This window comes from Spodoptera frugiperda, chromosome 6 (assembly GCF_023101765.2).
Source record: "Spodoptera frugiperda isolate SF20-4 chromosome 6, AGI-APGP_CSIRO_Sfru_2.0, whole genome shotgun sequence".
Lineage (NCBI taxonomy): Eukaryota > Metazoa > Arthropoda > Insecta > Lepidoptera > Noctuidae > Spodoptera > Spodoptera frugiperda.
Window position 1 is genome coordinate 12,578,851 of NC_064217.1, and position 27,263 is coordinate 12,606,113.

The 27,263-nt window shown below is 36.7% G+C and overlaps 1 protein-coding gene across 4 annotated transcripts in view; it reads left to right on the plus strand.

The window, feature by feature from the left end:
- The window catches only part of LOC118267677 (pyruvate carboxylase, mitochondrial), a 38,567-nt gene extending 11,365 nt beyond the window's left edge, over positions 1 to 27,202 (plus strand). For 2 of the 4 annotated variants that reach the window (XM_050694205.1, XM_050694204.1), the window contains exons 2-25: positions 3,848 to 4,136; positions 9,589 to 9,737; positions 10,837 to 10,977; positions 11,624 to 11,739; positions 12,226 to 12,320; positions 12,779 to 12,947; positions 13,454 to 13,560; positions 14,955 to 15,079; positions 15,610 to 15,819; positions 16,234 to 16,324; positions 16,882 to 17,017; positions 17,547 to 17,729; positions 18,931 to 18,981; positions 19,883 to 20,132; positions 20,653 to 20,800; positions 21,304 to 21,563; positions 22,255 to 22,469; positions 22,808 to 23,018; positions 23,377 to 23,583; positions 24,090 to 24,198; positions 24,738 to 24,863; positions 25,150 to 25,311; positions 25,720 to 25,795; positions 26,023 to 27,202. In XM_050694205.1, the coding sequence (XP_050550162.1) occupies positions 4,047 to 4,136; positions 9,589 to 9,737; positions 10,837 to 10,977; positions 11,624 to 11,739; positions 12,226 to 12,320; positions 12,779 to 12,947; positions 13,454 to 13,560; positions 14,955 to 15,079; positions 15,610 to 15,819; positions 16,234 to 16,324; positions 16,882 to 17,017; positions 17,547 to 17,729; positions 18,931 to 18,981; positions 19,883 to 20,132; positions 20,653 to 20,800; positions 21,304 to 21,563; positions 22,255 to 22,469; positions 22,808 to 23,018; positions 23,377 to 23,583; positions 24,090 to 24,198; positions 24,738 to 24,863; positions 25,150 to 25,311; positions 25,720 to 25,795; positions 26,023 to 26,198 (3,603 nt within the window). In that variant the 5' untranslated portion in view covers positions 3,848 to 4,046 and the 3' untranslated portion in view covers positions 26,199 to 27,202. The remainder of the gene's footprint in view (positions 1 to 3,847; positions 4,137 to 9,588; positions 9,738 to 10,836; positions 10,978 to 11,623; positions 11,740 to 12,225; positions 12,321 to 12,778; positions 12,948 to 13,453; positions 13,561 to 14,954; positions 15,080 to 15,609; positions 15,820 to 16,233; positions 16,325 to 16,881; positions 17,018 to 17,546; positions 17,730 to 18,930; positions 18,982 to 19,882; positions 20,133 to 20,652; positions 20,801 to 21,303; positions 21,564 to 22,254; positions 22,470 to 22,807; positions 23,019 to 23,376; positions 23,584 to 24,089; positions 24,199 to 24,737; positions 24,864 to 25,149; positions 25,312 to 25,719; positions 25,796 to 26,022) is intronic. The other 2 variants (XM_050694207.1, XM_050694206.1) reach the window with 1 other exon arrangement.
- The last annotated feature ends 61 nt before the right edge of the window (positions 27,203 to 27,263 follow it).

Here is a 27,263-nt window from a genome sequence, read left to right on the forward strand (position 1 = left end):
TAGAATATAAGGCACTCGGATGAGATGAGACCTTTTCTTCATGAAAATTGAAAATTAGTCAATAAATTAGCTTTAACATTAAGTTACAAGTGAAATTAATTCGTGTATATTGTTCCAAAACATCTGTCTGTAATGCTTTCTATGAAAATGGCGCCAAAGATCGTATTACTTTAAGCAAATGACAGCTGTCAAATTGTGTTCGTGGAAAAGCGCGGTAAATCGTAACCAACCAGTATCTAAAGAGGATTAACATATCAATGGCAGTTTGTTACACATTTGAGTCACGTTTAAATAATATCCGCCAAGCCTTTATGTATGTACATAAATATTTATTTAAATACAATACTTAAGACAATTGAGAATACTATTATTTTGAATATTATAGAAAGGATACGTCAAGTACATGAGAAACAATTTCAAAGATGGCAAAAATATGAGCCAAAGAAGCATTTAATTAGTAAAGACCAGCTCGTCACGTGGTACGAATGGTAACAAATAACTTTTCTCTCACTTCACTTTAATCATAAATAATAATCAACTTACCTACTTATTTATCATAAATGCTTTTGTAATTGAATTCAATTAATAACCGTAGCGAAATCTTAAGAAATAATATTCATCTACTTAATTTAGTACATTCAGTTTCATTATATTATTTGTCTGACTAGTGCTAGTACATAATTTTCAAGTTGAAGGTCTGCCTAGCTAATGTTCTGCCATTACACGTAATCTTCTCAATTTCCATCACATTACCAACGCTTATCGCTTCTGTCTTTATTTTGCACTAAAACGTTTTTGTTGCGTTCCACTTCTTCTTGGTAAATGGGCATTAGATTACGTTACAAGTAGACATTAGCTATGTATGGTCATGGTCAACGACTTTGATCAACACAACCTTAAAAAGAACTATCTATTTAACATATAAAAATAAAGTTTTCACTGTTTTATTATTACTTTCGTGAAACATACTAAATTAATTATTAGTTTCGGCTTACTCATGTAATTGTTTGACGAGGAACTCTGCGACACACAACGCGGCGAATGCTGCTCATGAATATGAGCCTCTAGCATGGCTTGAAACTGGTAGAGTTCCTAGTCAAACAGTTACGTGAGAAAGCCGATAACAAAATAATTAATTTTGATTGTTGTTTTATCAAATAATATAAGTTATTATACTTAAAATACAAACCCTACTCATATTTCAATATATTGTTTCCCTATTTACGAATTGGTCCCAAAATACCGCCCTGCGGCACTTCATATTAAAATTTTGAACATAAGCCATCGCGTGCAATCTGCAATCATGTTCATGGCTGTAGCTGCATATTGCATGATTAAAGAATACGTCAGTATAGCGCCACTCCTATAGGTCACGCTATAATGTCTAAGATGCCAACTACATAACAGAATATTACAAGTTGCTATGTAATAGTTGCTACGATAATGATAACCTTTCACTCATTGACTTTTACGTTATAGGGACACGAACTACTATTAATAAGTAGTTTCTGCTATGGAAACTGATACAAAAACTATGTATATAGTTATTTTCTATTTTGTGTAATGTGTTTGGAATTTTGAGCACTGCCTAGATTTGGATAAGGCTTTTGAACTAAGTAAAAAGTTGTGAAAATTATGTTACGCACAAATTATGAATACTAGCATGACATGCAGGATAAGTCCTTGAAAATATAAACTCAGTTTTATTTTATACTTTATACAGTGCTAACAAAGTATCCAGTTTGTAAAAGTGTGAATTAATCATTATCTTAGTGCCTACCTATTTCAAAATCATGCTTCAACAGTTTGGATTCTATTTCAATTATCGAATTCATAGTAATGTTTTTCATTTTGGCCATTTATCGTATCTGTGTTGAATCTGATAAATTCCGTAATGTAAGGAAAGGTCAGCTGTTTTTTGGGAAAAGTACTAAATAACTAATCATTAAATATTTTATGATAAGTACCAGTAATAACTGGTAATACAAACTTTGTCTTGATGTCGATAAAAATTAAAGCATTACCTGAAAAAAATGTTACTGAAAGCAAGTTGGTGACCAGTACTTTTAGTACGAGTTTGTTTAGTAATCGAAACTTTCGTCGTTTATTCGTTTTCAGTTTCCTCTTCAGAGAATGAAAAATAATATATGTCTTATGTCCTTAGTGTATGAAAATAAACAAACCAAATTCTGGTTTGATCGAGCAGGATACACGTACTCCGAAAAGTATTAGTGAAGTGATACAAATCCACGCAGGTCATTTCATCAACTCCATACGATTGTGAGCAAATCCTCTAGATTAGTACTAGTGCACTAGATCAACTTGTTTATAATAGAATAAAATAAACTTAACCGAACGTTATCCAAAGGTGATTTACACATCGCAATGTCATTCAGGTCGTTTCGGTCGTTTGTGTCGCCAATAGACGGAACTTGTATCCAGAGAAATAACTTAATTATTTTACATTTTTAACTATTATTTCGTAAATAAGTCATTTTCGTATGTTTAAAAGTAAAATAGGCCCAGCTGGTCTAGTGAATAATAAAGTATAGCCAAATGTTGGTTTGGTCTGTAAAAGTGTATGTAAAATATCCAATTTGAGAGCTAATTTGATTTTCGTGAATAAAAATACAGAATCGTAATTAAGATAGTAGGTACTGCCCCGGTGGGGATTACCAGATAGACTATCTTAAGAACAAGAATTCAAAGTAAAAACAACATCGAAACTAGAATTAAAAACAAAAGAACAATTAAATGCAAGATCAAAATGCCAAAAAAAAAACAAAAAAGTACTAAACTCAGCCCGCCAAAATTGTCATTTTTAGTCTGTGACACGACCTTGTCCACATAATTCGGGATAAAAAGAAAAAATATAACGTTTAGTTTATGCAATGACAAAAAATACGGGTGCTTTACATTTGAGAATACGTTTATTTAGTTTTAATGTTTTATTCATTCTGTATTCACGACAATAGATGGATGCATTACACGTACACGAGTATCTGTGTAAATTTATAGCATTTAAAGCCAATTAACTCTTGTTGAACAAGTTGACATTGGGTGTCTATGTAGTGCAATATTTATGGATCAATAATAATGCATGACTATTACTTACTCTTATATTTAAATATTCACAATTGTTACTAATAATAGTTGTTGTTACATCCGCGTCACACTGTCTAAAAAAATTTTAATGTCCTTGACCTAATTTTAGGAGAGCAACTTAGTATTTTTTTTTTTTTTTTTTTGAGGGGGGAAAATCGTTCAATGGCATCTCTCGCCTAAGGTGAGGCGAGAGGGAGTGTCAGCAAACTCTTACTGACTAAAAACTACCCTGTTTCTTCTCCTTCTTTGAGCAGGAGCCTATTAGTATTTCGAACTTCTTGGAACGTTACGATCCAACTCACTAAGAAATTTCTCTCGGATAGGCATTGAAAAGTCCGTTAATCTAGGTACAAATTAAGTACATGGGGATTACCTACTATTATCTATTACTTTCAGACTTAATCAATAATCTTCTTATCTATCTATCATGTATGACAAATAAGTATATTATATTTAAATTATTTTTAATAAATGTACGTTTTCTTTCGGATTATTATTATTATTAAACACCCAAAGTAGAACGAATGCGTATGTTATAAAAGAAATTTAAGCAGATCGCCATTAATGTATTTGGGTAGGCATCTAGACATTAAGCTACCTTAAAATGGGATTGCTTCTATAGATTTTTAACTTTAATTTTATAGTACTTACTTATAAAGGTCAAAATCGGTCGATTTTTTTCATCCGAAAACTTCTTTACATCTCAAAGCTAAATTCTAATACACATTTTCTTTTGTTTCAGATTTGAAATCGAAACACGCCAAAGGCACGACTCGAAACGAAATTAAATAAAAATTAAATTTAAATTAAAAAAAAATAATCTAGTCAATTTATCAATCACAATTTTTTTATTCAAAAATGAAATAAAAATCTGTGTTATTAAAGTAGTTTAAGATTTGTACTTATTTTTTTATAGTAGGTTTTGTTTATAAGTATAAAATATGCAGATTTTGAAAGCACGTTTTGCTCTGAGAGCGACTGCTTCACAGTTCCAGGCATGGAGCTCAGCAAAGGGACGCACTGCATCTTCGGTAAGTTTTACTTTTTACACACAAAATCAAATATCTTAACTACACTACATCTGACTGATTTTGAATTGTCCATGTAAGGAACTTTTCTTTTATATGTTTCTTCCTCAAACTTAATCAATATTACTTAATTTGCAATAACAAAATATTACGCCGAGTTTATCTAACCCTTGAGTAATTTAAAGGCGGAAAACCATCTAATGGCTTTTCCTGCCTTGGGCGAGGCGAGAGGAGTGTTAGACTCTTACTGACTAAACCACCCCGTTCGTTCGAGCCGGAGCCCCGGTAAACCCGCTAGATAGTCTGCAGCTCCGGATTAGTTAATTGGATATTAAGATACTCAAAGAAAATTAGGGTTACTGATAAGCGCCGTCAATTCCAATCGTCAAAGTACAAAATATCTTACCTACACAATTTTTTCATTAAGTTATCCTATGTACCTAACGTAAGTACTTAGTAAATCGTCTTATGTGTTCAGTCACATTCTACCCATTGAGAAAATACGACGTTTGGTACATAATATACATGTACACACCTCCCTATTTACAGTGTACGTATACATAAATAGATAACCGCTTTATACAACGGTCCCAATCTCAATTCTTTACATTCGTGCCTCGTGCAGACGTTATCAAAGTTCAAACTAAATAAATCATAAGACAATAGTAAATAATAAAAATATGAAGAAGACTTGCGTAATAAATATTTACGTTTAATAAAAACAGTTGTCGAGTCAACCGGTGCCACTTATCGAGCGTCTAAGTATATATAAACCGTATACTTACATATAGATGATATGCATAAGAAAAAGTCTTAAAAAAGTCCGCGTTTTTGAAAATAAAAAAAAAATTGTGACTAGACGAGAATAGAGGTATTTAGACCTATTTTCAAAGGGGGATAATCATGCAATGACTTCTCTCGCTGTAGGCGAGGTGAGAGGGAATATCAGACTCTTACTGACTGTTGATGAAAACCACTCCGTCCTCCAGTTGTCTCCTTTGATATAAGTTTAATTTGAGCTTTAACCGTGGAATTTATTGGAGCATTTTTGTCGTCTGCGGACCACCAGTGATCCACGGAACACTGGTTGGGAAACACTGCACTAAAGACGAAAAAGATTTTATACACAAGGGACATCAGGCGTACTTCTAGATTCCGTGCTTCGTTATTGCTAAAAATATCGAAAAAATGGTTTTACCCACTCAGAGACATCCAAGAACACTGTTACCTCGGATCCCTACCCTAAAAGTCATATTATAATGCTGATAATTACCAAAACAGTCTCCAACGTTTAATGGCCATAAAACTACATGTATTTACAAACACTTTTTATTTAAACTGTATTTTTGTAGTAGCATTTTGTTATCAATAAGATGAATTCAGGTCACCACTGAATATCACCAGTTTGCACTGGATTTCGAGATCAATGCGACAAACTTTCGAACTCATGACTGTCATAAATCTTAATTATGTCAATCGATAATAGGAAAAACAAAAAAAATACGATCAATCATCGTGTTCTTTTATCTTGTCCAATTACCTAATTAATCGAGTGGTCACAAGATTAATTTATTATCGTGCAAAAGATTGCATCTCTGGTCAGGCAAAATGCAGTTACCCTTGCTTAGATTTTCGAAATTCTCAGTTTAGTACGGAGCCTGAATTAAAATTCTATTTTAATTATACCAAGACAGTAAACTTTAAGTATGTTAGCCATGCTTAGACACGAATGGGCCGGCTCGACCGGACTGATACCATGGCCTCACAGAAAACCGACGTGAAACAACACTTGCATTGTGTGAGTGGGATTACCGGAGGTCTAATTACACCTAGACCTAAAATAACCGAAGAATAGTTTCTCCCCAAAAACAAAAAAGTTGTCTAATACGTATTTTGTTTTTTAATCCTATCTTTTTTATAAGATACCATAATATTAAGAACTGTCCACGCCTACATCTCTTGTATAGATTATAGCTTATTGATTAGATTTTATTATTTGTACTCGCATAGCTATAGTACTCGCTTACACTATCTTATCATTAAAATTACACGGTTTAACCATTATCGTATGTATTTATCTATCTGAATACTTAAAGGATTTGTTTTGTGTATCCGTTCGTTTTTGTGTTCCCATTGTTCATGTGAGAATATGGCTATACATTTAGCTGGACATTATATTTTTCTTGTTTTAATAAACAACAACTTTTGGAAGGTATACAAATCCCAAATATTTTCCAGGAATTTCGAATATTTTTGTTCCGGAGCCTATGCTCCTTGGTATAGCCACGGAACATATATTTTTGAATGCATCTATTATGTGACAAGTCACTCAATCATATTGACAATAAATATTTGATGCTAAAGTCCACATTAGCCGCAGAAATAGATTAGCCAGTATTGTGGATTATATTGACTAACTCATTCATTAGGTACTAGTAGGTAATATTTAATTGGTGGCAATACCTACATACTTCCCAGTTATAAGGTTTCCTATAAATATTGTTCATATAGGTATAAATATAATACTAATTAAGGAAAAATATTTTGCTGTGTCATTGTCGTTACTACCTACTTAGGTTAAGTCTGGGAGAGCCAGGCTTCGGCACGAATGGGCCGGCTCGATCGAAGTAATACCTCACAGAAAACCGACGTGAAACAACGCTTGCGTTGCATTTTATTGAACTGAACTGAAGTTACCGGAGGCCCTTTTACCTCTTCCCAAACTTCCTGCTTCAGGTGTCCATGGACGGCGGCTTATGCTTACCATCAAGTAATCCGTCTGCTCGTTTACCGGCATAAAATATAAAGAAAACAAAGTATATAATCTAAGAAAATTCTAAGGATATTTAATTTAGATAAAAAATTAGAGTAAAAACAACTACAATTTTTACGCAAATTACTCCTAATATAACGTAATATTATGTAATAAAAATATTCAAATTAATCCAAAGTTTGATACAAACAGTAAAGTGATGATACCGATTGATATACTATCAAAATTGTAAACAGATAAATGTTATCTTAATAAAAGAAAATAACACCATTGATTGACACGGATGTTATAAAGGAATTTGAACTCTTTGGACTCGTTATAAAGTGTGTATTCAGATTGTATATCCTGGTGAACCAACGACCTTGTATGCAAGTCGCCGGGCCAGATTTGAGTCCCTATTTTTTAATCCAGGATGTAATATAAAACACATCAAGTATTTTATTTAAACATGACAAAGGTTTTAATGCCCGAAAGGATATGATATGCTGAACATGCACATTATGTACATACTTATATGCAATGTACGGTGTACCACTTTAAAAATTTGGACTCGAATACCCATATAATACCTAGATAGTTATACTATTAGCCTACCAAGGACTAAAGCATGGTAGTTTTTTTTATGGAATATGAGGTAAACGAGCTGACGGATCACCGCGACCCCGACGATGGTAAGCGATTAGCGATGTCCATTGACACCCATGTAAAGGTAGATACGCTAAAGTGAAACCATTTTAATTTTGGCTAGTATTTCTGTAAGTAACTTAATAACAAATGCACTTAATGATGAGGGACCAATAATAAATTTAATTAGAAACGAATATAAATTCCTATTAGGACTAAGGTTAAAAGAAAAACATCTGTCTTAATTGAAAAACTGCGCTAATAAATCAAACTCAGCGACCTAAGTAAACAACACTGATGAGAATAAAAAATGAAAAAAAATACATAAATCATTATTATTTTTTTAGCTTTAATTCAATAATTAGATTACTTATATCTAGACTGATAGTGATTAGTTACGCTTTTATTATATGAATTATGCATAGTCATATACATATACATATATCGGAAGATATCTCATATAATATTTATCATTCGGACATTCAACTTTCTTTATCCGTTGTATAAGTTCATCGTTCTGTGATGTGCACATTAAACTGTAATGTCCTTGTTTCATTATGTAATATGTAAAGTATAATGTCCTTTATGAATGAAGTTCATAGTTTACTTACTTTTCTTAAGGTACGGAAATACCTAGGGGTATACAATATGGTTCAGTCTGAAATCGGGTTTATACAAGAATGTGGACGACCATGCTTAATAAGCAGGAGTAGGTACGGGATAAACAAGCAGAAGTAGGAACGAGGAAGTTAGGTAGGAACCAGACCCGTGCGTACGGCGTCGAGCGTCAAGTGCTGCTTAGCAGATAATCGGAATTCCGGCTCGGAAAGCAGGAGTAGGGACGGGGTGGTTTTAGTCAGTAAGAGTCTGACACTACCGCTAGCCTCGCCTAAGGCGATGGATGATATGAGTCATTGGATGATTTGGAAAATATTAAGAAACTAGTGCAGTGAACTAAAATCTTATGAATGAAAAGAAAATTTTCATCGCTTATCTTACCACAATCTTGTCTTCTAATTAATCCCCCTGATGACTAATTTCACGAGCCATCGCCATGACAGTCATAAACTGTTCACTCGTTTTATCGCTATCGACAACAGTTGAGCGTAAAGTTTATGTGTTTATTGCACTTACGTATGATTTTATCCGAGGTTACATTATATTATGCCACGAAAAATGCGATGATAGTAACAAGATTTTCTATTCATACTTTACCAAGAATTGAATAATATTATACTGTTTAACGAGGTAACTCGACTAGTTTCAGGTCGTGCTAGGAGCTTATAGAGTTCTGTCAATTGTCTGTGCAAACCTCACCGCGACGTTTAATGTTCATTACTAAGAACCCAGATGTCGATGTGGCTGAAATTAAACGCCATGGGAGACAAAAGCGACCAGCGCTAGCGGAGGATTTGTAGTCTGCCAGCCTAGGCAGTCAGTCTTAGGCATCCATTTAAAAGAAAAAGCTTCTTAAATAAAAAAGAAAAATGAAAGGTCTTTTTATATAAGTGCATTATATTATTTTAGATACTTAGATATTCCTGGTCTTGGTTTAAAAACAAATCTAAGTACTTAATGCACTGACCCACCTTGACAATGAACCCAAACAGCCCGTCCACTGCACGTCACAGTTGAACAAAACATCCGCGTTTCATAGAAGACCACATTCAACCTTAGCGCCATACTTTTAAACAATCTTTTGTTAATCGCTTTATTGTAATCAAGTCAAAACATTCTTGATCTTTCGATGTTTTCAAGGACGGGATTAGCTGAATATTCCTTCTGACCTTTTTCGACGAAGGACTTACGGGAGGGCTAAGTAATCGAAACGAGAGCGCGTTCGAAGCTCAGATTTGTTGGTTTATTCGATCCGGCCAATCAGAGCACCGAACGCGCTCTCGTTTCGTTTAACTGATCTTAATCAAAATCATTGGATTTATCTTAATTTTCGACCAAATCTCCCTTATAACGAATGTCAAAAGTCAGTCTTAATCCAAAAGTATAAAGCAAGAATTCATTTGAAACTCCCGCACTAAACAAAATATCTCCTTATTCCAGGATGCGAAGACAGTGGAATACAAGCCCATCAGAAGTGTCCTGGTGGCCAACAGAGGGGAGATTGCCATCCGAGTGTTCCGAGCATGTACCGAGCTGGGCATCCGCTCCGTCGCCATTTACAGCGAACAGGACAAACTACAGATGCACAGGTAAGGGGTTTATCAAGCTACACGTAACTATTTAGATTACGATCTCCAATCTGCCTTCCACACGTGGAGACAATGGCTTTTACATGAAGCAGCATAAGGCAGCAGTGGATTTTCATACTCGGCTGCTAAAGATCATGTCATGTTAACAAAAAGAAAGGTATAATTAATATAATAGGCCCAATTACCTATCTTCCCAATCCCCATTTCCCCAACAACCTTAAATTCCTAACCCCCATAAGGCCGGTAACGCACTTGTAATGCCTCTGGCGTTTCTGGTGATGGACAACAGAAACGCCAGAGGCATTGCTTGCGATCCGTCTGCTCATTTACCGGCTTAAAAAGGTGGATAACCTTTTAAAAACCCAATGACAGCTCTATTGGCAGTATTTATTACTACTCTGCGAAAATTCGTTAATCGTAATATGGTAACAAAGTGATAATTGATAAGATATACCTACACTTATACCTGATTAAACGAAGAATGTTGAGTTGTTGTTTACACAAACATAAATACGTCCAAAGTTCAATTGCGTTCGCAAGCTGTGTAAACTACTGCTTAATCTTGCCTCTTTTATGCCAAAATGTATTATGCATGTTTACAAATGATCATACATCATTGCTAAACTCAGCAGTTCAATTATGTACCTATCTATTATCTAACAACCCTTAAATTCCTAACCCCGAAAAGGCCGGCAATGCACCTGTAACGTCTCTGGTGTTTCGGGTGTCCATCGGCGGCGGCGATTGCTTACTTTCAGGTGATTCGTCAGCTGGATTAACGGATTTTACTATAAAAAAAACTGGATGTGTTAATCGATCTAACCAAAATTGTTGAATGTATCAACATTACTTAAAGCGAGTTAAGTTGCAATACCACTTTTTTAGTTAGACGAGTTCCTTTGTGTAGAGTTTGTCATCACGATGATTTGTGCTGCTACCTACGTCCTTCTTTCGCTTGGTCTTATCCCAACTAGATTGGGGTCGACACCAAATCACTACTACTTGAATCATTGATATTTCTATTTAATAATTTTCAAGTGAAACCTCAATATGTGTCCATATTAAGTTTGTAATACTTACTGCTTGCCTTTATTTCCAGACAAAAAGCCGACGAATCATACATAGTCGGCAAGGGTCTACCACCAGTAGAGGCATACCTCAGCATCCCCGAAATCATCAGGGTCGCCAAGGAGAATGACGTGGATGCTGTCCATCCCGGTTATGGGCTGTTGTCTGAGAGGTAGGTAGCTTCCTTGTGCGAACTGCTAGGGAGTGGAACTTCTTGCCGGAGTCTGTGTTTCCTGATGGGTATAACCTGGGTGTCTTCAAAGCCCGAGTGAAGAGGTTGCTTATGGGCAGACGTGCTCCATCGTAGGCCGCATCATCACTTACCATCAGGCGAGATAGCGGCCAAACGTCGGCCCATTTAACATGAAAAAAAAACTTTTTAGTCATATAAAACTCTTTTATAAGAGATGGAGTCCATAATACGTAGTATATTTTTCTATATTAACTTAGTTATGATAGTCTTTTTTTTAACGTTGATAAGTCTGCGTTTGGCCACCAACCCGCTTACTGCCAGGACGGCGAAGCGAAGATGTGGCCGAAGATGGAGCACACAGACTTAGGTACTTTCTAAGTCTGACCTGGAAAAGACCCGGGTTGTATTTCTCAATCTGGCTGATATGATGATATTCTTATAATTAATTCCTAAACTTGAAACTTTCCGGAAATGCGGGCTATCGGGGTTGTGGCTCAAAAACCAGGAGTAGGAACGGGATGGTGTTTAATCAGTAAAAGTCTAACACCCTCTCGTCAAACCCAAGGCGGGCGCAGCCATTGGATGATTTTCCTCCCTTATAAAAACCTATAATTTGTTATTACAGAGCAGACTTCGCTCAGGCGATCCTTGACGCTGGTCTCCGATTCATTGGACCTTCCCCATTCGTGGTTCAGCAGATGGGTGACAAGGTCGCCGCTAGAAAGGCAGCTATTGATGCCAGTGAGTATAGCCCTTAGAATAAAGAGACGTTTTAACTCTTTTGAGGAATTCATTAGTAAGATAATTAAACTTAATGAAACAAGTGTAGAAAAGGTCTGACGACGAAGTGGGTCGTCTCTTCGATTACACATTAACGTTACATATTTTTTGTGCATTTCTTTGTTTTAAAAATTCAAATGTATGTTTGTTTCCTTCACATCAAAACTGCTAAATGGATCGTGCCGAATTTTGGAACAGGGGTAGATTATGGTCTATAAATAACAAATAACTTTTTGCACTTTTAATCCCATGGGAAAGCGGGTGAAGTCGCTGACAGAAGCTAGTATTATATGTATAATAGCAGAGTTTATGCAAAATACACGCTTAAATGGCCGTTGCCAGAATTAACAGAATTTATATAGTCTGCACATTTCAACAATATTGAGCTCTAGATAAAGCGTTTCCGATTGATAAATGTAATTAAATAGTGGTTTCTGTTTACCACAGAGGTGCCAATCGTCCCCGGTACCGACGGCCCGGTGACCACAAAGGAAGAGGCCTTGGAATTCTGCAAGCAACATGGTCTTCCTGTTATATTCAAGGTATGTACTTACATTTTGCAAATTTACTGCTATTTACGCGGCGACTGTCACTGCTACTGGCGATTCGAGTTGCGTGCCCATTGCGCCCTGTACTTGGAATGACGCACACTATTTCTATCTCCGCCGGCGATGACGGCGCGCGAGACACTGTTGGCACAACAGCTGCGTTGGCGTCAACAACAATGTTTACCGCGATTTCTGTGTCACACTCCAGACCCGCAACATTATAACCTGAAATCAACCCAGCCACCGTCTCTGTTGAAGTTGAAGTTGGGACGACGAATTATTTCGATGGCCTCACGTATTTTCAGCGGGACGAAGCATTCCTCCTTCGCTAGTACGGAGACCTTGTCGATTCATTACAATTTGTATGTTAATAGATACTTCTTACTTCTAGTTATTACTTCACTTGCTACATGTCTCAATAAGGTCTAAATTCCAATACTCATTACCACCAGGCTGCGTACGGTGGCGGTGGGCGCGGTATGCGAGTGGTGAAGGAGATGAGCGAAGTAGCCTCGTCCTTCGAGCGAGCCTCGTCTGAGGCGCTGGGAGCCTTCGGCAACGGGTCCATGTTCATTGAACGCTTCATTGAGAGACCACGGCATATTGAAGTGCAGCTTTTAGGTAAGTTCATAGTTTTGAACATATTACTGTATTAAAATTGTAGACTACACTGTACACTATGGATGCATTAAAGTGATTTGATTCGATTTAAAGTTCATAGTTTTATCGGTATAAAGAGTATGCGGAACAAATGCCTCTCTGTCTATCTTCCATATAGGTTAGAAGTGACCTGCATCTAGCACTTTATAATTTACAGCTTAATTATGTTACACGGCTTACTCATGTAACTATTTAACAATTTCACGACTAGCTTCAAACCACACTCGGGGCTCTTTACCTTGAGCAGCATTGCGCGAACAACGATACAGTAAACGACACAAACTTAACTAATAAATAAGAGCCCCGGCACGTCTTGAAACTAGTCGAGTAACCACGTCAAAAAGTTGTGTGCGTAAGCTATAAATTATAAATGGTTTAATAACACCAAAGCAGCAAAATGAACTTTATATCAAAACAAATAGAGCATAATTTAGGCTATCTATTTTAATGTTCTATTCTTGTACCAGGTGATAAGGCCGGCAACGTAGTTCACCTGTACGAGCGAGACTGCTCCGTACAGAGGAGACATCAGAAGGTCGTGGAGATCGCACCCGCGCCCGGATTGGACCCTGAGGTAAGGAACTAATAGGCTACTTTCTAACTAGTCAAATTCAATACTACCTCGAAACGTCAAGAACGATAAGTGCTATGAACTTTGTATGAAATAGTGCGTTATGACGTCATAAGTTTTTGACGTCAAATAGCAGACTTATTTCTAGAAATTTAGCTAGAAAAAATCGAAAATTAAATAGTTCATCAAATTTATGAATGAGATTGTGATTATTTTTTAATATTTTATTGTATTGAAAAGTTGTAATAATTTATTTTTGACCGAGGATAGTACCCAATTGCCTTCTAACTTATTTACTACCTGGAAGAAGTAAGTGCATACTTAATGTGTTAAAGAAAGAAGATTTGATATTCTTCACTTTGGTAACCTGCCTTATTGTTGCGCTAGTACAAGTATGACCGCTAGCTAATTCGAATAGGGAATTGGCTTGTGTCATTCGACGTTCAATATTTAACAGATTCACTGATTGGTTAAAACAAGCGTTTGCTACATATGCGCCATCTGTTGACCAAAAATAGTAGCATCTTTTGTGCCCGATATCTTTATATATATAATTCTTCTGTACGTGTGTATGTCACTGAACTCCTCTTAAACGACTAGACGGATTTTGATGAAACTTTTTGTGTGTGTTCAAGAGGATCTGAGAATGGTTTAGATTCACAATTTTGTACGCTGGACAAAGTTTTTTTAATTAATTTTTAATTTATTAGTAGTTGTTGATTTTGGAATGTTTTATATTGGATCCGACAGACGGCGCTACCATCGCAGTTTCAAATATTAATGACGTTAGATATTGTCATAACATTTGAATAATAATTTTCAGTGCAAAAAGGTCCAGAATGTTATAGCTTATTAAAAAAAGATTAAAATTTTCAAATTAAAGACGTGTAGACAGGACAACGTCTGTCGGTTCCGCTAGTAGGTACATATAGTTTTGGCTGACTTCTTATTACATGAGAGTTAATAGGTTGGTCTCATATTGAAAGGAAAGGAAAGAAAAGGATTTGATTTGCTGGTGAAAGGATTGAATGCTACATTGATGCACCTCTACCTTCCAAAAACGTGACGTTATTTATGTAAATAATTGCCTGTATAGTGTATGTAGAAATCAAAAAGAAGACTGCACGATTGGTGCGGTGGCTGGGCAACTGGCTGCCGCGCAACGGGTAGCGGGTTCGATTCCCGCACGGAGCAATTCTTTGTGTGATCCACAGATTGTTGTTCCGGGTCTGGGCGTGATGTGTATTTGAACTTGAATGTTTGTTAACGCACCCACGACACAGGAGAAAAGCCTAATGTGGGGCAACGTTTATAAAAAAAAATCTGTACCTTCCAAAAACATGAGGTAATTATTTTGTCTGTATGTAGAAATCAAAATATTCCTATTTCCTTTCCAGACTAGGAATAAGATGACAGACTGCGCAGTGCACCTGGCCAGGTCTGTGGGCTACGAGAACGCTGGTACCGTGGAGTTCCTGCTCGACGACAAAGGCAACTTCTACTTCATCGAAGTTAATGCCAGGTATGTCTTATTTACACTGTGGTAAAGACTAATTTTGCGTGATACAATACAGAATAATTAATAGGGAACTACAGATACAGGGTGTATAGAAACACATAATTAATAAAAAATAGAAGTGTTTTTGAATATTCTAAAGCGTTTTACAGTCTCATTTATTAATTTATTTATGTATTAGGACAACCAGTAGTTGTTTTAGGACAGTCAGTCTCATTGGTTGAAGAGTCACAAATGCGACCGAGTAAAGGATATTGAAATTGATTCCCAAGAGTAACATTAAAGAGTTAGTCTACTAAAACCTCTCCCTACAGGAGTAAATAATTTTTGACCTTACCTTACCCTGACTACCTTACCGCGCAACGTATAGCGGGTTCGATTCCTGCACGGAGCAACTTACATAAATGTGATCCACAAATTGTTGTTTCATTTCTGGGTGTCATTTGTATGTTAACTTATATGTTCGTAAACGCATCCACGACACAGGAGAAAATACTAATGTGGAGCAACGATTTAAAAAAACTTTTCGTTTCCAGATTACAAGTAGAACACACAATCACAGAAGAGGTGACCGGCATAGATTTGGTTCAGTCTCAGATCAGGGTGGCTGAGGGCATGACTCTGCCTGAGATGGGACTCACCCAGGACAAGATCCAGGCACAAGGATACGCCATCCAGTGCAGAGTCACCACTGAAGACCCCGCCAATAACTTCCAGCCTAGTACTGGCAGAATTGAAGTTTTCAGGTATTTTGGACTTTGTTGTTATTGGGATAGAGGTTGTTTTTCAATGTAGATTTTGAGGTTTATCTGTATAGTGTGTTGAGTGGCTGTAGAGTTTGTTTTTATGTGAAAGTAGAATAAAAGCTTGTAAAATACATTGCGGTTGTGTAAATTGAGCTTTATGTCTTGAGTGTTATGGTAAATATTCTAATGTAATACAGTGTGTAAGCACTTGATGTTCAATTATCTGTGTATAGGGTTCATAATACAATGATACAAATCCTTGTTTGTTTGGCATTAATTTCAAACAATTTTGAACTAAGTATGTGTCCATGTATTAAAATACAATGAAATACATACATCTTAATGTAATGTGTGTATTGATTTCAAACAATTCTGTATTCTATGTCCTTGTATTAAGATACATTTTGCCTTTAGGTCTGGAGAGGGTATGGGTATCCGTCTAGACTCCGCTTCAACGTACGCTGGTGCTGTTATCTCTCCGTACTACGATTCTCTTCTAGTTAAGGTAAATATAAAAACGAAAAGTGATATTTATTCCATTGATAACAAAGACTAATTTTGAAAAAAAAGCCAACCAATAATTTTATTTTTCTAATTTTCAAAATTCTAATTTTGCGTTTATTCTGTTAAACTTTTTATACAAAATAATTTATGTAAATTTATATAAAACCTCAAACTATAGTATTTTTTACTTCTTATCATGGTTTGTACCTACTTCGGCTAAAATTTAACACCAAGCATGATATGAAATTATCTAAAATAAGGCGTAGCTAGGCTTCTCTCCGGTGCTTTTTTATGATATAAGCCGGTAAACGAAGAAACGGATCACCTGATGGTAAGCAATCGCCGCCGCGTTGTCGGCCTTTTGGGGGTTAGTAATTTAAGGGTTGTTGGGGGATCGGGGATTGGGAAGATTGTGAAGGGGGGTAATTAGGCCTCCGGTAACCTCACTTACACAACGCAAGCGTCGTTTCACGTCGGTTTTCTGTGAGGCCGAAGCATGGCTCTCCCACACTTACTATTCTACACTATATTTACTTATTCTCCCTTCTCCCATTCCAGGTAATCTCCCACGCGCACGACCTTCCATCATCAGCGGCCAAGATGAACCGCGCGCTGCGCGAGTTCCGCATCCGAGGAGTCAAGACCAACATCCCATTCCTACTCAACGTACTCGAGAACCAGAAGTTCTTGAATGGTAAGTCTACTTTATTATCAAGGTCTTAAGGTTTAAAATCAAAGTATTAACTGCCGAAAGAAAACTGTTGAAGGCAAATCCTCCGCTAAGTGCAGTGCACTAGTAACCGACGTGGCGGTAAACGTGATAATGCGATGTTGAAACTCCCATAGTATAGTTCTATGTTTAGTAAAATACTGACTGAATACGGAATGATGGCTGCACAGTTGGCCCGGTAGCTGCGCAACCGACTGCCGCGCAACGTGTCGGGGTTTCGATTCCCGCAAGGAGCAATATTTTGTACGATTTACAAATACTTGTCACATATAAGTTGCCATGAAAATATTTCAAGTATTTTTACCCTAATCGTGACCTATAAAAATCTAGAAAACCCATAGAATACTCGTGTCGTTTTAGATATTATACAAAGAGAATATAAGAAATCAGATTGAAGAATAATTGTTTGAGTCGTTTATAATTTTCGTGCGTGTTACTCGTGAAAATTTTGTACGTACATCTAACTAAATATCCTCATTTATCCTTCCTACAGGAGCCCTAGACACATACTTCATCGACGAGAATCCCCAGCTGTTCATGTTCAAAGCCTCGCAGAACAGGGCTCAGAAGATCCTCAACTACCTTGGACAAGTCCTGGTCAACGGCCCAGCCACTCCATTGGCCACTAAAATACCGCCAGCAGTCGTCAAACCCTACATTCCGACGGTACCACTGGGTAAGTCAATAACAAAAATAATAAACATTAAAAAATTACATGCAACATTTTAGCGCCCCTATGAGGAAAGGTGAGATTTATTTAGTGTTCGTCAACAACTAATGTTTTTGGTGTTTTAAGCGATAGTGGGGATTAGAATTCATTTGTAAAGGTATTAGAGAAGTGTCTGGGAATTAGAACTCATATATAAAGGCATTAGAGAAGCACTTATTTTAATAAATATTGACTTTTCATAAGCCCTAGATTCGTGGAAGCGAAGTGCATCGAAATTGGATTTACGGATTGGATTTATTAACTTGGATTTTGCATGATTGCTATTAAATCTGGAGATTAACAGTCATGCAACATTTTAACATGAAATTAAACTGTTTTATCCCCCATTAACAATGAAAAAATAACAAAAATGGAGGATGACATTTTTTGAAATTGGCAACACAAAAAATTAAATAAATTTTGACGATTTTTTGCAGTATATCGCAATGGGTATGGTAGGTTCCAAATTGATTATTAAATAATTCTTTTATTTGCGATTTACGTATATATTATGATCGATGTTTTTATTTTCTTTTTAAATAAAAGCTTCGCATATTTATGTAGCCAATCTGCCTAATACTTGGGACACATTCATCCCATCGGAACACGGGCTATTAATAAAGTATTATGACTTTTGTTTTCAATACATTATTAATTGTATTATGACTAAAATTTCATGCTTCATTTACTTTTTTTTTAATATGCAATATTATAATTATTTTTATTGCCATTAATTGTCTTTAATCCTGTACGTGAACTTACAGGAGATATTATATTGATTGGAGAAGTTTTGTGCTACTTTCAACCCTAATTCACTTCACATAAGAGTTAAAATTAACAAATCAGTTAAAATTATTAGAAAAGGTATTTTTTGGCATGGTATAATTACTAGTAGTAAGAAGGGGTCTAATATAACGTGTATTCATTTGACGTAAAGTAAAAATGTCAACAATAAAAAAATACCTCTCATATTTTTTTACTAAAGGCGATAACAGAAAGTACATTATACCCTTACATTTAAAGGTTCTTGGACTGTGGCACAAACCTTCTACAAAACTATATATATTCGATGTTGTATTTCTTGTACTGGAGTTCATTAGCCATTTTTTTTTAATTCCGCACGTCACGCATTCCCGCACAGTCATTATTTCAGTTAACATGTTTTCAGACCTATCCCCTGAGGCTATTAAAAGACAAGAACTAACAGGGGAAAACACAGGTGAGCCTACTTTATGTTCTAGATTTTTTAGATTCGATCTAGTGATGGAAAATAGCATATTATACTGCTATTTTTGTTAAATTACTGCTATTTTATTTAAATTATTAGAAATTATGACCTCTTTTCCAAATTATTTGTTGATAATTTTTTACTTCCCATTTGGCAATTTCAATATGTTGGTAGATTAAACAAAATTCGACTTTATAAAAACATTTTTAAAAGACTGAAGAAGAGTTTTGATATAGCATATAGCACTGCTATAGCATTTAGCACTGCTATAGCAAATAGCGTGCTTCAGATTTTTTATAATTTCCATTGCTATTTCGGAGTTTTACACTATTGTGTAGCTTCGCCCGATCGTTTCTTGGTTGTGGTGTCAAGCTTCCATACCACACGTGCCAGTATGGCGCGTGCAATGTGATTAATATTAAATGTTCTTTATGTAGTTTATTTATTTCGCTTTTATTCTTATGATTTTATTTATTTTTTTAATTAGATTAGATAAATTATTAGAAAAACCTACCTAGAAGTGTGTATAGAAAAAGATTGAACTAGAATCTCTGAGGGTGATAAAGAAATAAACATTTTTAATTATGTTCCCGACATTTTGCATGTGCGAACGGGACCTTTAAAACAGCTTAGAGTGTTCATTATTAAAAAAGAGTTTTGGCTATTGACCGCATGGAACTTGCAATAAAGAAACAAATCACACGAAACGGTCTTAACAAAACATAAGCGTCTAACTTAGTAGAACGCGTTAAAAATTCCCGTAGATGCTTTTGGAGTCATTTGAAATACTTTACGACGGGACTTCATCAACAATGACATATTTTGACGATAGCAAGTGACATAATACATTGCAGAAGAACCTGATTTAATATCCATTTCCAAAAAATTGCAGCTGTTCAACCACCAAAGGGTTACAAACAGATTTTGAACGAGGGAGGTCCCGAAGCCTTTGCTAAGGCAGTCAGGCAGAACAAGGGTCTTCTTCTCATGGACACCACGTACAGAGATGCCCATCAGTCCCTGTTGGCGACCAGAGTCAGGACCCACGATCTTCTGGCCGTGTCACCATACGTCGCCCATAACTTCAGCAACCTGTACTCGCTTGAGAACTGGGGTGGTGCTACTTTCGATGTGGCTTTGAGGTGAGCTTTAAACGATTTGTTTATATTTAAGTATATTTTTTTGAATTTTCTAATAAAATGAATCCGCAATGGAAAGATTTTGATCAAAGGCAATATTCTTAATAGACGTATAGATTCGCAGAAGCTGTAATTACAAAAGTAACTCCACAGTAAAAAAGGTACCTAAATATATCTATTTTGGTAACTTACAATACGTGTCTACATTTAGTTAAATTAAGCAGATGTTTTTCCAAATTTACCATCTCTGTTTCAACCCAAAACGAAGAACTGATATTGTACGAAATGCAATACATTTTAGACCTACAGTACCTTTAAGTTTTCTCAAATACAGAGCCGCGGATTACCTAACGGCTTCACCTTACCGGGACTCCGGCTCGAAAAGCAGGAGTAGGAACGGGTTGGTTTTTAGTCAGTAAGAGTCTGACACTCCCTCTCGCCTCACACAAGGCGGGAGAAGAAGAATATCCGAAGAAGTTGGATGATATGTACCTCCATTAACCTGGTTTGCTCCTGTGTCCAGGTTCCTGCACGAGTGTCCATGGGAGCGCCTCCGCGACATGCGGCAGCTGATCCCGAACATCCCGTTCCAGATGTTGCTGCGCGGCGCCAACGCCGTCGGCTACACCAACTACCCAGACAACGTCGTCTTCAAGTTCTGTGACATGGCTGTGAGTAGATTGTCCTGTGAAATTCACTGCTGGAATCTAAATAGTTCTTATTTTTTATGGTATAAGCCGGGAAACGAGCTGACGGTTTGTGCTGGTGGTAAACAATCGCCGCCGCCGTTGGGTCACCTCGGTTTTCTGTAAGGCCGTGTTATCACTCCGGTTGAGCCGGCCCATTAGTCCGGAAGCATGGCTTTTCCACACTTTTTGTCTTAATACCATTTTGTCTAAAATCATTTTAAAGAATCAGTCGAGAATTGCGACGTCTTGTTAAATGCAAAAACACTTTGTAACCAGCGTCTAAATATTATACAAACTCAAAATTTAATAACTAAACAGAACCTGCCTGAGTGTCTTTAATGCCCATGTAAATACATAGTTTACTTAATAGATATTTGTGTTTCATCGTAGATTGCGACATCGCTTACCATCAGGCGAGATAGTAGCCAAACGCCCACAATCAATACAAAATATACATTTTTAAACTCAAACCTTATAAACTCCAGGTCAAAAACGGCATGGACGTCTTCAGAGTGTTCGACTCTCTGAACTACCTTCCAAACTTGATCCTTGGTATGGACGCAGCGGGCAAAGCAGGTGGAGTGGTCGAGGCCGCCATCTCCTACACTGGCGATGTGTCAGACCCCAACAAGAAGAAATACGACCTCAAGTATTACCTGAACTTGGCCGATGAGCTCGTGAAGGCTGGTACTCACGTGTTGGCTATCAAGGATATGGCTGGACTACTCAAGCCTCAAGCTGCTAAGTAAGTGTCAGTTTTAGATCTACAGTTACCTATAGTAAAATGATCATAATTTTATCATTTTGAACACAAAACTAAAAAAAAATGTTTTTTGTGTAAGTACAATCAACCAATTTGATGCATGACCCACCCATGTTAGCGACAATTGTTTTACTTTCAAATCGTGAAAGTAATGCAAATCTAACTAAAAAACTAAGCTTATAGCAGGTCACTACTAGATTTGATGATTATTACTAGTAGATGTACTATTTACGCCCGAATACTCAAACGCTACTCAATTTTAAGTTGTACTTAAATATCGTGCTATCTCTGTCATTTTATAAAGAATTGATAGTGACAGTACTACATTTAAAAGCGTCTTAAAATTGGGTAGCGTTTGAGTATTCGGGCATTAGACGTTGTCACAAAAATATTTAAACAAAATAATGTAAGTTTCAAAATTTTTATCATTATTAATGACTGATCACTAAACATTAGTCTCACAGGCGACACGACCTCTAAACATTTTCTGTTTAGGTATGACCTCTGAGTTTGTCCCACCGGCTCAGTACCTTCCTTATTCATTGTTTTAGCGACGAAAGTGCATGCATTGCTGTTTGTACGTGGTTTATTGACGTTTTGACGAATTGTTAGTTTTATAGATCTATTTAGTGATTACGCGTAAATATGATTTATCATTTATTTTATCATTTAGGTTGTTGATCGGCGCGATCCGCGACAAGCACCCGGACGTGCCGATCCACGTGCACACGCACGACACGTCGGGCGCGGGCGTGGCGGCCATGTTGGCGTGCGCCGAGGCCGGGGCCGACGTCGTCGACGTCGCCGTGGACTCTATGTCCGGCCTCACCTCCCAGCCCAGCATGGGCGCGCTCGTCGCCTCGCTGCAGGGAACCAAGCTCGATACCAGTTAGTTACATTGTTTTTTTGCTAAAACTGCTGGGACTGGCCTTTGTAATGAAATTTCTTTTTACGTTTGTAGGTATAAGTCAACTTAAAATTAAGTAAAATAATAAATAAATAGCCATAAGGAACCTTAGAGTTGATTTTAGTTTGTCTAGAAAATTCATTATTTTTTTTAAATTTATTATTATTTAGTTTTGGTGGGATCATATTTCTAAAAAACATTTATACATATAATTTTTAATGTACACAATACTAACAATTAACTACAACTACTAATTATTAAATAAGGCGAACTTAAACATTCCATCATTTAAAACAAAATCTGTCCTTACCATTTCCAGACATCGCCCTCCAAACCGTATCAGAATACTCAGCGTACTGGGAACAAGCCCGTACACTGTACGGTCCATTCGAAGCCACAGCTACGATGAAGTCAGGAAACGCTGACGTATACCTGAACGAGATTCCTGGAGGACAGTACACCAACCTGCAGTTCCAGGCCTTCTCTCTCGGTCTGGGCAGCCAGTTTGAAGAGGTCAAGAAGGCTTACAGGTAAGATAACTATATCTTTTCAATTGATCTGTCAAATGTAGTCTATATGTGATAAGTATGAAGATGTATACTGTAGAACTTTCTACGAATAAAAGGTACCTATTAATTCTTAACTGCAAGCATTGCCTATTGCATAAATATAGAATAGAGTCATACGTTACTTTGCGTAAATTCATGCTACAACAACTCCATTTTTTAATACCTAAAAAATATTGTAAATTGTTGTGTGCAAGCATTGCATTAGTTCGTTAGTATTTCTGAATAATAAATAGGAAAATCGAATTTTCTAATTGCATAAAAAACTGACTTTATAAACACGTGCAAAAATGTTCATATTCCTCCCTTACTTTATTCACAGGGAAGCTAACCTGCTCTTGGGCGATATTATCAAGGTCACCCCATCTTCCAAGGTGGTGGGTGACTTGGCCCAGTTCATGGTGCAGAACAAGCTCTCAGCCAAGGAGATCGAGGAGAAGGCTGAGGAACTTTCCTTCCCCAAGTCCGTCGTGGAGTACCTGCAGGGAGCCATCGGTATTCCTCATGGAGGATTCCCTGAACCACTTAGGTAAGTGTTCATTCTAAAAGACACTTTATACTTTTGTAGTTTAAGTTTATTTTTTAATGACCGAAAATTCTCAGTGTTGATTTGAGCACTTAGGTAGGTTAATTCTAAAAGATACTTTATATTTTTGTACCTTAAGTTGATTTATTAATGACGAGCGTGTAAAGTTCTCAACATTGATTTGAGCAAAGTCAAAGTCATAATTATTTATTTCAAATAGACCAGGACTTTTGAACGTTAAAGCAAATATAGTATATGAATAAGGTCTGTCTGTCGGTTAGTCCTCTAGTGAAGCTATTTGCTAGCAGTTCTGAAGTAGACACTTCTGAAGGCAAAAATATTTTTTGTATGATGTTTATATGTCATTGTTTCCATAAATGCTCTACAAATGTTGTTATAAAATACCAAAATGATCACTATCTATCTAAATAAAGTTACATCAGTCAGTCATCTTCAGTTATAGCTACAAATAACATCTCTAATACCTTCGTAAATAATCTTAATTACAGATCTAAAGTACTGAAGGACATGCCAAGGATCGCAGACAGGCCCGGCAAGGAACTCGCTCCTCTGGACTTCGACAAACTGAAGGCTGACCTCAGAGAAACTTATCCCGAGGTAACATACTTATTTGCTATTATACTTCAGACATTTAAGAGCATTCAATAGAGTTCAAAATTGTTTGCATGTTATATCTGATTTATAAGTTTTAAGTAGGTAAATTGGAAGTTAGAAAATTTATTTGATTTAAGAGCAACAGGATAAGTTGCTTTTGTTCTCTGAGGACCTAAGGCCGTCCCTATTACGTCCCCCATATTCAAAGAGCCATCAGACCACCACAGCTCGGGCACAGTAAGGCTGATACCAACCCGGAGCTGTGGACTGCCTATCGAGTTACCGGGGCTCCGGCTCTGAAAAAGTGTAACGCCCGGACGTGACGATGAGTCACCGAACGAGAGAGAGGCCGGACCGGGGTGGTTTTTAGTCATCAAGAATCTGAAACTCCCTCTCGCCTCATTCAAGGCAGGAGAAGTCATTGGATGATTTTCCCCCTTAAAAAAAGGCCGTCCAAATTCTATTTAAAATCTACTAACAGAAAAACTTTAGAACGCATACTCCCTTGATACAATATTAAGCTATATATTTATTTTTTCCAGGTGACCGACTTAGACGTAATGTCAGCCGCTATGTATCCTCAAGTGGCGAACGACTTCTTCCGCATCCGCGACAAGTATGGGCCTGTCAAGCATTTGGACACCAAGACCTTCTTGGTTGGACCTACTGTGAGTACAATTGGAATTTTATACAGTTATTTAGGAACATTGATTACTTACTATGAAGCGTGTGTACGCTTAACAAACACACATACATATATACATACAAAACATACAAATTAATTGAGAACCTTGTCTTTTTGGTAAAAAAAGTACCTCGTGGACTCTTTACGAACTTAAAATGAATGAAACAACATGATTCCTAGAAATTAGTTTAGCCGTTTTCGAGTTAGCCCCTTGGTACCTAACAATATGTTCACTATTCTCCAATTAAAATTGATGTATCGTTGACCAGGTGGGAGAGACGATAGAAGTGAAGATCGAGCGCGGAAAGACGTTAGACATCAAGACCGTGGCCGTGTCGGATGAGATGACGGCGGCCGGAGAGAGGGAGGTCTTCTTCGAACTCAACGGACAGCTGCGATCCGTGTTCATTAGGGACGAGAATGCTAGCAAGGTGAGTGTCTATATTTACCGTTAAGGATCTATGATCCCACTTCTTTTTTATGGTATAAGCCGGTAAACGAGCAGATGGATCACCTGATGGTAAGTAGGGTACTTGTTTCGCGTGTCCATAGGCAATCGCCGCCGCCTATGGACACGCGAAATAAGTAGGCGTTACAAGTGCGTTGCTGGCGATACAAGTAATTTGAAGATTAGGAATTTAAGGGTTGTTGGGGAAATCGAGGATTGGGATCATAAGGAATTAGGTGTCTGGTAACCTCAACAACCCTTGTTGTTTCACGTCGGTTTTCTGAGGCCGTTATATCACTCCGGTCGAAGCGGCCGAATAGACCGGCTCGTGCCGAAACATGACTCCGACATAAAACTCCGATCAGATAATTATAATTTTTATTTTTTATAGGAAATGAAAATCCACCCGAAAGCCATCAAAGGTGACAAGAACCAGGTGGGAGCTCCCATGCCAGGAACAGTACTCAGTAAGTATTCAGAAAATAATAATAATTATGTGTTTGTAGTAAGTATAAGTATTTCAAGATCGTTTGGTGAAAGTTGGAGTTAAATAGCTATCAATAAACTTATGCCCACAATTACCTATATATTACGATTTCTTCAGTCTTCCTTAGAAATCTTTCTCTTTTTAATTAAATACTTAAAATGCTTATTTATTTTAATCTCACTTAACAATACATCATTTTTTTCACAGCAATCAAGGTAAAAGAAGGCGATAAGGTCGAGAAAGGCCAGCCAATCGCCGTCCTCTCAGCCATGAAGATGGAAATGATCGTCCAAGCGCCCAAAGCCGGCACTGTCTCCTCAGTAGCTATCACCAACGGACAGAAACTAGAAGGAGACGACCTAATCTGCACCATCCAGGATTAAACATACAGCTCACTATCCAATGACATTGTGAAAAAGACTTATCCGGCACAAAATCATTTTTAAACCCAAAATGATTTTTGGTACTATCGACTAATTCGAATCATGACCCACATCGTTTACTTAGTAATCGTCAAAGTAAAGTATTTGATGTGTGCAAGAAAATGAGTTTGTGGTAGGTGGGTCATGACTGGAATTCGTCGATTGTACTTGAAGTAAGAGTGTTTTCTTTATTCGAACCAATCAGATTTTATAATTTTTAAATAAAAGACATTTTTTTTATATTTATGAATGTTCAGTGTATGGGTTTACATTTTGATATGAATGTGATATATCACTATTGAATAGTGGACAGTGACTTACGCATCACAGTACAAAAGTGAATGGTTTTAAACTAAACAAAATTGTTTATATCGAGGAAAATCGAATAGTTTTATTAGGAGAATAATGTAAGTGTATAGTGGAACATGAAACGTGTAACCAGGGTGTAATAATGTTAGGCGCCTCACGTACTGAATTCTAAGTAAAAAATACTAACACATCTTTGTTTTTTCATAATTATGAGTCATTAAAAATTAACCTTAAACCAGTGTTCGTAAGGTAAAAGTTCTCTGAGAGTATTTTACTTAATTTTAATCAAATTTTCGACCTGACTTCCTTGCCATTTTCGTTTCGTTTTTACCATTTTTCAAAGTGTCAAAAAATGTGTCAACTAACTTAATGGAAAATATTCATCAGTGGGTGACAAGAGAAAATTTAACGATAGTACTAAGACAAGAATTCAGTATGTGAGGCATTAGAAAAGTATAGACAGGTCACAAACCACATGAAACTATTCCAATAATTGGTCAAAACCTTGTGACATTTCTATATTTTGTATAAGTTGTTGTTATTATTTGGTTATCGTTAAACGATTCGAGTTCCGGTGCTCATTTGTTATTCATTTATTTGTTAAAATTCCTATCATCACTTTGTTTTTTATTTAATAAAATGATTTTATTTGATAATTTTTGTTTAGTTTCATTTATTACCCTTGCAACTAAAGCTGTTTTGGAATACTATAACTGA